Here is a 12,398-nt window from a genome sequence, read left to right on the forward strand (position 1 = left end):
GCCCAAGCGATTATTCCATAAATATAAGGGATATCAAAAACCTTTAAGCTGGTATCGAAAATACATTACCTAATGAGTAACGACATCTATAACTTTTTAAGAATAAAACTAGAAATATCCAAAATTTTAACGTTAAGCGCTCCCATACATTTAAAGTGACATTCGTAGAGAAGTTTTAGTTGAACTGTTTTAAGAGGCAATAACTTTACAGGAAACGAAATTTATGAAGAAGTTTTAATCTTGAATGTGTGTGGGTTAACATTCACAATCAATTCATAATTAATGTGTTAATTCAAATGATGATTCCAGTTCATATGGAGAATAATTCATAATAATAAACAATTAGAATTTATTATAAATATGTAGAATTTATTAATTTTAATTATAATTTATTTAACAAATACCATAACCTATACAGCGGAGAAATTAACTTTAATAATCTGGAAATATAAAATGGAACAAAAAATGGGTTGATAATGACTATACTTACATTTTACGTGACATTGATATACTATTTCTTAACCGACTTTAAAAAAAGGAGGAGGTTCTCAATTCGACTGTATGTTTTTTATGTATGTACATATGTTACGCGATAACTCCGGTAGTTGTGAACCGATTTTGATGATTCTTTTTTTGTTGGAAGGAGGGTACCTCCACAGTGATTCCATTTCATTTTGAAGAAAATCATCCCTCTCTAAGGGTAGCTGTTCACGCATGAAGATTCATTTTTATAAATAGCGACTAAATTTTATTATAAGGAGCAATTATTTTGATGGTTGATTTTGCTATTGTCCAATTCAAGCCGTTTTTCTCTCTCAATATACTTTGAGTAGTAAGAACTGATTTTATTATCTCCTGTGTCAAGTTCCGTATATTGGGGAACTAGGGGATGAATCCGGGTTTACGCAGTTTCCGGTAACCGATTTCAATAAAACTTGGCAAATAGATGTAATTCCACGGTCGGTTTTTTAGTAGTCTGTACTGAGATTATTAGTTTTTTTAAATACCAAGTGTCGGAACGAACAAGTCGTGCGCCTTGTGATTATCGACAGGCCTGTCCATAGCAATTCCGGTGCCACTCGGGATTTTAAAACGCCAAGACCTGAGGGGTACTGCCACTGCAACTGAGACATAAATCGACAAATTCCATGTGTCTGTAATTTCACTAACACCCTTAGAGCGTTTACGCACTGCCTCCGATTCGTGTTCGTTCGGAATGCGAGAAATGACTGTCCGAAGTGTAACAGTTATCATTTTATCTGTAGGTGTAACAAGAGACATTCGTATTTCCTCGGATGCGAATGGAACTTAGTGCACAAGTGACTTCCGAAATGCGTCGGAGTTTTCTAGATTTGTAAAGTCTTGGATTTAGAGCGAATACGAATAGAATGCAGTGTTGCGCCGCGCTTACCTTTCAAAACCGGAACACATAGTGTTCACAGTATCGCATGGCGACAGAAATATGTAAGGTGGTAATATTTCCCTGGGCGGATATGCACACATGTATTAATACATTATATGTACAAATAGTACACCTTTTACAGACCTAATTACGTTTATATAGAATAAAAAACTATTTAGCATGCAGTAATGCTATAATAATAATTATTATTTATTTATAGAACAACAAGCGCTCATTTGTGTTAGTATTCCTTACTAACTAATATTTAAAAACTTAAGTCTATACACATTCTATTTTCATCCCACTTGAAATGGCGCTACAGTGGCCAATATAAGCGCAGTCCATTCTGTGGGCGATCATGTGAAGTATACTGTTGGAGCTGCCACGCGCCCTGTACACTAGGGATGCGCATCTTTTACGGATTGTGGCATAAAAACAATCCACATGTGCTTCGACAAACGTTCCTGATGCACCACAGAAACGCGGCAACCCCAACAACTCCCTTAATGCGTTATTAGGTATACTGTACCCGAAGAGCAATGTAAGACTTTCGTGTATAATTGGCCCACAAGCTGCACATATAAAAAGTTGCGCAATACATACCCATATATACAATAATAAATAAGTTTTCACTGCACATTTGAAGTGTAGTAACTATGATGGTCTACTGAGCTATTATCGAATGTTCCTACGTATTGGTAATTATAATGATATCTTTATAAATTTCTGCCAGATATTTAAAATTAAAAATATGGAAGAAGAGCTTAAAAGCTCACGTAAAACATACTGTTGTTTTGAAAGTCCGAAACTTGACCAAACATATTGAGTACATTATGGTTGAATGCACGAAAAGTGCAAAGTACATATTACACACAAGTGGAGAGCAATGAAAGCCGACGACTCAGCGCAATGCGCACAGATCCGGTAAAGCCCACCGGAAACCTCAAACAACTACCGCTAAAACCTTTCGTTACACCGCACAAATATTACTGATAAATGATTTTGTACACCTATTTGTTCAAATATTATTTTAATTTATCTGCTTTTTTTTAATGTTTGGGACTGACACAATATTGATCATTGTCTCTAAATAAACAAAAACTTTGAAAAATCTCATGTTTGCTTTATTTTAAATAAATAGTAGCAGTAGAGCTCCTTATGAAAGTGTTCGTTCAGGGAAGTACCACCTTACCTATTTCTGCCGCCAAGCAGTAACGTGAGCATTACTACGTACCGGTTTGTAAAGGTACGTAAAGGTAAAAATTAAAAAATATACATATTAATATTGTTATAATAATTAAATATCTATTTACGGGCACGAAAGGAGAATCCCAGCGCGACGTACCATTCCTTTCTTGTAGGTCTAGCGTACCCTAAGCAGCAATCGGCTTGTACTTTACTCTGATTGACAAATCTTTTCACCACGATAGCAAGCATTATAATGCATGCCATCGCTAGAATAAGAAGAAGATTACTATATCTCTACAGATTGTTATTACAGCGTTAAAATTCTCCAAATTACAAAATTATTAAATAGACAAATATATAAAAATTTTGTTTGAATACTGACTGAAAAATACACACACACCTACTAGAAATAGTAAAAAATGCTAAATGTTACAATACATAATACCTTAACCATATAAAGTAGATAAGTAAGTATTGTTGTATAAATATACAGTAGGTAGTATGCTACGCATATAACTAGTTTTTGTTGTTTTGTCGCCTTGTTACCCTATGCCAACTACTATGAGCTTTATATGACGCATCACCTAAGCACCTATATAATTAATTGTAGCTAATGAAGAAACACGGGTACTAGCACGACAGGAAGCGAAGAAAAATGCTAATTAATTTATGATTAAATACTTAATAGCATTAACAACGGATCACGGTACAGCATTCGAACTCTGTTTGCCACATCTGCGTGAAGTACCGGTTTTTTTAATGTAAAGTAGGAGGCAAACGAGAAGACGAGTTACTTGTTTTGAGGTATTTATCGTCACGAAGCTACCTATGCGTTGTCAGCTTTTAAGAGCCCTATTAACCATTTCAAGAACCCCATGTCATAGCGCAAAGGAAATACTTCAGTGGGGACACATCCGGGACACTCCATACAACTCTTTAAAATTATTTACCTACTACATACAGCAAGGCGTTATCTGCATGCGTGCAAATGTGAACGTGAAGTGGCAGGGTTACCCATCATTTTCTCGTACTATTTTACGTGGTCAGAGCGGTCAGGTCGGAATCTATAATTCCATTATTAGAATTGTAATAATTACACGTGTTCATTAGGTATACATATCGATGTCATACTATATTTTTCTTTAATTCACTAATTAGAATAATATTGAAGATTTATTTAAAAAATATATTAAAAACACTTAAAACGGTATATTTTGGACAGGTACTTTTAGAGAAGGTAACCAAGGTATTTGAAATTGCGTGTCCAAGTTGATCAAACAAAATATAATTTGTTTCGTAATGAATAAATGAAAACTATATTCAAATATCAAAGCCGTCGTTGCGCGAAAACGGCTTGCCGAGAGCCTTGTTGCCGTTCAGTCAATGTGACCGTCAATGTGCGGGGCGTGGTGCGGTATCCAAAGCTGGGGCGGAGTATCCATTCTCGTTACGTTTTTGTTTTCTGGTGGGGAGACCATTCAATACCTTGCAAGTTTGAAGAAGGATCGAACGTGATGCCTGTATGGTCTTACCATATGAACAACCTTTACGGTTTGAAGACAGGCTAGGGAAGCAACGCTCAACGCCAGTCTATCACGAAAATTTGTTAAACTCAAAAAGCAAGAGCTTCGCATTCTAACTGCCATCCTAACGAGTCACTGTCCATATAATAAACACGTACCACAATGCTCCGGCATCATCCTACTACAATGCTCCGGCAGGGCCAACTAAAGGGCGAAGTACCTCGAAGTGCCGAGATCGCCCCCCGAAATCTGCAGCAAATCCAGGAGGATGCTGAGATATCTGAAGGAGATTGGGTGGCACGAGTACGATACTGCACTCACACTCACACACGCAAAATAGGCACCTTGACGTCAAGTTGCGGATGCGAGACCGTCACAACATACCATCTCTTAGGCTGCTAATAGATTGACTGCATATTTGCAGATATATGAATGCATGAAGTTATAATCAACTCCATACAGTCGAGGTTTCGGATAACGACTTCAGCATTTACTACATGCAGTCAAAACCGACTTCATACAGCCGAGATCAACTGCATGCAATCAAGGTCTCGGCTGCATGAAGTTTTTTTTTATTTTTTATTTTTTTTTAAATAACGCACACACTCAACATAGCCCCGCACTAGGGAAACCCTGTGTCGCGGGTGCCATGGACACACATATAGACAACCACAAATTACACCCAAACTCACGAGAGAAATAATTGTAGGCCATACAACTATTTCTCCCGGCCCGGGAATCGAACCTGGGACCTCTGCGTGGCAGTCCGGCCACGGAGGCAGTTGATTACGACTTCACGCATTAACTGCAAACTGCAGTCAATTTGTGATCGGCTGATTACAAATTGACTGCAGTTTGCCAGGTCTTACAATGCCAGGCATCAAGGATGTGGTCATGGGATCTACTCCTTTGGCATGAGGTGCGATGGTGGAAACGTGACGTCAGTTCGAAAAGTTCCTCGTAGCAGTCCCCATTATAAAAACGGTTGAACACATACAGATAGTCAACGTTTCGCGGTATAAGTTATATAACATAGTTATATGTTATTGCGTATTACAACTTTTTGCAACTGTATCGCTAAGTCGGTCTGTAGAGCACGGGGCCATAAGTTGATTCAAATCGGCGCCGTGGGTGGCAGCTCATCGACACCCAATAACAAGCAACCCACGGCCCGGACTCTATGAACTATGCGAAATTCACCTAGCATTACTTATTTACTTAAGGCTAGTTATAATTTATTGGCATTTACTTATGGGGTATATTATACCCTTGATGTTAATAATTGAATAAATAATCACAAATCTTAGAGTTTCTGGCATTTTTTATGATTTTTATGGGACGAACAAGTCGGGCGCCTGATGGTAAGCGACCCGCCTGTCCGCTACAGTAGCGCTCAGAGCTTTAAATTGCAAAGATCTGAGGAGCACAAACACCGCGCCCGTCAGACATAAGTTGACAAGTCCCATGTGCCTGTAATTTCACCATTCACCTCACCATCAGCACCCTTACCCTTCAAAACCGGAACGCAGTAATGCTCACATTAGTACTTGGTGGTAGAAATAAATAAGGCGGTAGTATATCAATCATCAATTCAAAGCGTATGACTAATAATAATATGTACTTAATTCTACGTTTTTGATACTCTAATTAATTTGGAAGAGATCTCATTTTCATTTGAAAAGAACACAAGTTGATATAGTCAAGAAACGACGACGAAGAGAAAATGAACAAGAATAATGCGTGAGTAGGATTGCACTTTCATTTCAAACAAACATATCTGCTTCGTTTCCTGTACTCATACTTTGTTTGTTTATACAGTCATGTCACAAGGAAATACCAAATGAGATGGTTTGGCTAAGGCCCAACCGTCACTGAAAAATACACAGCAATATATACGCCATTTTTCCCCAGAGGAGAGTAACTATTATACACTTCCACTGAATACACACTAAAATGCTAGGAGACAAAATTATATATATTTTTGAAACATACCAACGTTTCGAGCCTTATAGGTTCCACGCTCACTAGGTACTAACTGGTTGTTACACATCGAAAATGACACTATTTTTTCGGCTCTAAATCGCATATAATTTGTTATTTCAAACAAACCAACGTTTCGGGCCCTTTACAGGTCCCGTGGTCCCAGTCAGTCATGATTATGGGACCTGTAAAGGCCCCGAAACGTTGGTTAGTTTGAAAAAACAAATACACGCAAATTAGATCCGCAAAATAGTTGCATTTCCTACGTGTAACAATCGCGAAAACCTAAGACCTCGTTATAAAAATTATTTTATAAGCCTTTTGCCGGAACTCCAAATGAGTCAAGCATTTAATTATATTTAATTAGAGGTGAAGCACTTGTTCCTTGTGGGTGTGCCATTCGTCACTTGAGTGAGATAATGAAAATCAGTATACTCATACCCTTAATTAAGTGGGAGGTTACATAATGTGCATAAATTCTGAAATGTTTCCTTAGCGCTATGACACACACAAAAAATATGTAACTATAAAACTAAGAAAATGTTCACGATTATGGAGGACTACATTTTAGTATCAGTAGAGTTCCTTATATAAGAAGAAGTTCGTCCAGGGAAGTATTGCCACTTTACCTATTTCATTCGCCAGGCAAATAATGTTATCATTACTGCGTTCCGGTTTTGAAGGCTAGGGTGCTGATGAAATTACAGGCACATGGGACTTGTCAACTTATGGCCCAGGGTGACAGGCGCAGTGGCTGTGTCAGAGTTTTTGCGATTTAGATCTCTGAGTGGCACTGCAACTACCATGGACAGGCGTGTCGCTAAATATCAGGCGCATGACATGTTCGTCCCGTTGCTTGGTATCATAAAAAATAATGCATAACTTAAACAACAACAAAATTGAGATAGTACCGATTGCCAGTTCACAGTCGATGATGTCAAATACCGCCGCATAAGTAAGTCTGCAGTTTATCCATGACATGTTCGCATGTCATGGATAAACTGCCTCAGTGGCCGAACTGTTACCATGCCGGCAGTCGCCACGCAGAGGTCTCAGGTTCGATTCCCGGGCCGGGAGAAATATTTGTATGGCCTACATTTATTTATCTCGGAAGTTTGGGTGTAATTCGTGGTTGTCTATGTGTGTGTCCATGGCACCCGCGATACAGAGAATGCTGCGAGAGTCCATTGAAATTAAAAAAAACATCCTAATTTCGACAGGGAAGACGGTTTCTCTGTACCACCAGTTTGGGATCCAGTATTTTTCCTGATTAAAATCCCAAGCAGACATTAGACTGCAGTACTAATTAGTATGTTTTTTAATTTATCACAATTACCTAATGGTAATTAGAATAAATTTAAAAGTAATAAACATAAATTTCATTTTATGAATAATTTATAATTAAATTAATAATAAAATTATATTTAATAAAAAATCACATTGCTTAAATAAAATTAATTTGTGAAAAAGTACGAGGCATATACTGGAATGTATCTTTGAAATATTTAAAAATGGGGTATTCTATTAATTTCTTTCGTAACAATAGTGAAAACCACCCTATTGCATTAATATTAGAGATAACTGGATGACGACACTTTACCACGTCAGTCAGACCATGGGACCTGTAAAAGGCCCGAAACGTTGGTTTGTTTGAAAAAACAAATAAACGCTTTAGATCCGAAAAAATTGTTTCATTTCCAATGCATAAAACTACTAAAACTTAAAAATATCCATTACGTTAAACTTTACCGCATATGCTTGTATTTTGTGCTAAAAAAGTTTACATACGCTAAAACGTCTAACGTTAGTTTCCCTACGTGGTTTTAAACATCTCATCTTAATTTGTTTGTTTATTCACCACAACACAACTGCTACAATGTGGTGCTTGTACCAAGTCTTTACTGTAGCAATATTAACTACATATTCTGCGGCGTACATGGTCATACATTATGTAATAAAGTGACATGACAAGTTTATAGTTTTCCTCATGTCCTTTGCAAAGGCACTATCTTTCGTCACCCCAGTGTCTATCAATAAATGACATAATACCTCGAGATCGATTATGTTAAAATAGATATGACGCTACATCAGCTGTCGTGGCCAGCGGTAGCAAACAGTCAACCCACGAACTAGTACTATATAATGTAATATGTACAAAAATATATATATATAGAATCAATTCATGCCTAGTTCAACCCACACGTCGCAACCTCCAGTTACTGCTCTCATTGTTCTCTTTTATTCAAAACAATTTGCGGTTTTTACATCTACGAATTACCAGTACTATAATAAATCAAACTTTTTATAAAATTAAGTTTAAATACACAAACTTAACTAAATTTCATTTAATAAAAACCAGTGTGTAACGAATGTTGTTCAAAAACGTATGAATAGAATCAATTTGCTTTAAACAAGCTCCTGACATATAACAATACTTGCAGGTATATATTTGGTTATTGTATTGCGTACACAAATACCTTGCTAAGGTTTCTTGGAAAAGTCACGAGGGAGTTTTACCTCCATCTCATTTATTTGTTGGCGTTTTTTACTTTGCTACTTGCAACCGGAAAACGATGGTTGAAATCCCATGTGATGTAATAGGAAAATTGTTTTTAAATGAGTAGGTACACAATTTTAACTGCGATAAAAAGCAAATTAAAAGTTTGGAAAAACTAACCCGAGTTCAGAAAGACAAAATATGGCTTGATATCAGGCAAAGAAATCAGAATCTTCATTTTTTTATGATACCAAGTGAGAGACGAACAAGTTGTACGCCTGGTGGTAGGCGACACGCCTATCCATAACAGTTGCAGTGCCACTTAGATTTTTAAATCGCAAAGATCCGACGGGCACTGCCACCACACCAGTCACCTTGAGACATAAGTTGACAAATCCTATGTGCGTGCAATTTCACCAGCACCCTTACCCTTCAAAACCGAAACGCAGTAACGCTCATATTACCGCTTATTTATCAAATAAGAAAATAAAGTACCTTAAATTGTAAACATTGTTCATGAGAGTGTTGTTCATTTTGAAACAATTTTCGAAAACGAATTTTGATTAATAGAAACATAGATTTACATCATTCTAACTTTTTTTATAAAAAAAACCGACCTGAAAAGTTCGTGGAATTATATATTTGCCGAGTTTTATTGGTATCGTGCGCGAAACAGGATTCATCCCCTAGTTTACTCTAAGGAGAGGTGGAATATTTTCTTCAAATTTAAATGAGACCATTACTGGGGTAGCCTCTTTCCAACGAAATAATTATCAGAATCGGTTCAATAATGCAGGAGTTGTCGCGTAACATACATACAAAAAAATACAATCGAATTGAGAATCTCCTCCTTTTTTGAAATCGGTTAAAAATCTAGATGTGAACCGTTAACATTAGATAAAATCGCGTTACCTCTGCGGCAATTACGCTACAGTGATTTCCGGTTAAGTTAAGATACATAAGCAAGAAAGACGGCTTACAGCATACTTGTTGTGAGCCTAATTAGTGTGTGCCGAGGCTTGCAGTGCCATGTAGCATTAAATCATTATTCCGTGGCCATGGTCTACGTAATCTACTGTACTGAGTACCGAAGTTCTTAAATATTGTCCAAATGAATTTATTAAAGCTCTTAGGGCGAGTTTATTCGACACGAATTTCATAGCGCTCACGCTGCGAAGTCCGCGTGGCCGCCGCGCAGCGACCGCGTGCATATAACTGTGGCAAAATACGCTCTATTTATTTAGCTTTTACGTTTTAACTTAAATGATTCGCGGGCGAAACTCGCTTGTCTTTGGTTTAAGCGGCTTCCGCGCGGCGACCGCGCGGTTGATTGGCTCCGAGGAATTTAAATATTGTTGCCGAGTAAATATAACTCAGATTCGCCAGTAATGTACGTGAAAGCGTGGTAACTGGAAGGTCACCGCGCGGCGGACGCGCGAAAGCTTTCGCGTCGTGTAATTGGGCGCTTAAGGTTTACTGTTCAACAGCAGTGTCATGTATACATACAATCCTTAGTGTGAAATACAATAACGACAATAACTCACAACACTCATAGGTGCACTACAAAAACCCTGTATCGCGGGTGCCATAGACACATATGTAGACAACCACAAATTACACAGAAACTCACGAGAAAAATAAATGAAGGCCATACAAATATTTCTCCCGGCCAACCAGGATGGTGACCGTTCGGCCACCGAGCTAGTTTATTTAAATAATGAGGATTCTTTTAAGAAAATACGACGGTAGTTTATAAATGAAAACTTTATATATTATATTCGTCTGCATATAGCACAAGTTTTAATACATGACCTTAAAGGTATTTTGATTTCTATTTAGCATGACATATTTTTTAGATTTATTTAGTTTACATAATAGTACATTACGTTTACACACAACGTACGTCAAAGTCAGTGTATATTATTTACCTGGTACGTAAGTATCTGAATATTTAATATGATTCAACCGTAGTTCAATGATTTTATTTCGCACTTTTAATTTTATTGCATATTTAATATATAATCCAAAGAGAACTTCATTGTTTTTGATATAAGATTGAATGTCTTAAACTTGGTACTTGGCTTCTATGCTGTGTAATTTGTTGTAAATCTATCTGTATTAGTCACAGTAAAATGATTACGGTGCTACGTTTTACAATTATCGAAGTGAAAAATGACTTTAACAGTACAAATGTTCAGACAAAAGGCAATTAGGGCGGATAGAACTAATAAAATAACATACACATTGACTGGGACATAAACTACACTATTAATGACATATACGAGAGACATAAACTTCGTCTCAAAGCGCTAATTGAATGTTTTACTAGAATATCATCCAAGCAACTTGCAAGCATTAGAGCTCCTTGTGAAAGAGTTTGCCCAGGGAAGTACTGCTACTTTACCTATTTCTGCCGCCAAGCAGTAATGTGAGCATTACTGCGTTCCTATTTAAGGGTGCTGGTGAAATTACAGGTACATGGGACTTGTCCACTTATCTGTCAGAGTGACGGGTGCAGTCGCAGTGCCCATAAGATCTTTGCGATTTTAAGCTCTGAATGACACTGCAACTGTTATGGGTAGGCGTGACGCTTACGACCAGGCGAACGACTTGTTCGTTCCGCCACTTATTATCATAAAAAAAACTTATAACTATATGCAGTTTTTCATCGCAACGCCTCGCTGGCGGCTTACTGCATTCGGTTAATACAGAAAAAATCCAATGAATACTAATAACCCACTCGTTTTTCTTTTTTCGTTCGCTTTTTTAGATACATTATGTAGAGTTCCCACTAGAAACCTCGTCATCAATCAAAGCCACAGTAACAATACGTCGTCGTCAGGCTAAATATAGATAGTCTTTCATTCGTACCATGGGAATCACGAGTCGAGTGTTACCGCAGAGGTCACGCTAATCTCCTTCAGCTGTATGGCTTTAGTGTTCAGTACGAGAACCCTTCATGACACCTGCTTTAACAGGTCATATACGTATTATTTTTACATGCAACACCGGCATTGCGTAACTATCACGGAACGGTTATTGTTCTGTCCGTAATGAGCAGCTCAATTTGATGCCAGCCAATAAGCCATTATGACAACAATAGAATAGTGGTTTATGTATAGTCATTTGCATATGTGTCGATCAATTTATATTGTAAGCACAAGTATTCAAAGCTTTTTATCTTTACTATCATTTTTGGTATGTAATTTGAAATCTGCTGTTTTGATTGTTTCACCTCGTAAACTGTTTCATCTAAGTTTTTTTTTTCAGATGACAACGATATGCTGTGTCAAAAGCAAGATAATTCAAAGACTGAATAAGGGTGCTATTTAAAATTAGAGACAAAAATGGACGGTGTAAAAGTATCGCACCAAGGAGTGCGAATGCACTCCGCGGAAGGTTCAGGCGGAAGGATCACGCAGGCTGGCCTGGCCGCACGCAGCCCTGAAGGCACAGCAGCTAAAGGAATGGCCATTAAAGGCCATGAAGACCTTTGGGTGGAAATCCAGGCCAACACCTTTAGAAACTGGGTTAACGAAACCCTGAAGCCTATGGATATAAAGGTAATTATCACATTAACATGCCGTACTCACATTCATAACAGGTTATTGCAAATTACTGTGCAGAATCGCTGCGTTATGTGCTGGCAAGTTTTACGGCCATTGTGATGAGCCAACCTTGTGTCTTTAGACGTTTGTTTCTTTTATTAGTCTTACAATAGGTAAAGGGTTATTACACATATTTGGTCACGGATACGATAAGAGATTCTAATTATGTCGTTAAGTTGTAATGCGCTGTATTCATCGAT

At 37.6% G+C, this 12,398-nt stretch overlaps 1 protein-coding gene across 1 annotated transcript in view; it reads left to right on the plus strand.

Annotated features, from left to right (window-relative positions):
* Positions 1-12,398, plus strand: part of LOC113233342 (filamin-A) — a 120,102-nt gene that overhangs the window by 10,877 nt on the left and 96,827 nt on the right. The window contains 1 exon segment of the mRNA XM_026468446.1: positions 11,861-12,153. Within this exon segment, the coding sequence (XP_026324231.1) occupies positions 11,938-12,153 (216 nt within the window). The 5' untranslated portion in view covers positions 11,861-11,937.

This window comes from Hyposmocoma kahamanoa, unplaced genomic scaffold, assembly GCF_003589595.1.
Source record: "Hyposmocoma kahamanoa isolate Upper Pololo Valley unplaced genomic scaffold, ASM358959v1 78, whole genome shotgun sequence".
Classification (NCBI taxonomy): domain Eukaryota; kingdom Metazoa; phylum Arthropoda; class Insecta; order Lepidoptera; family Cosmopterigidae; genus Hyposmocoma; species Hyposmocoma kahamanoa.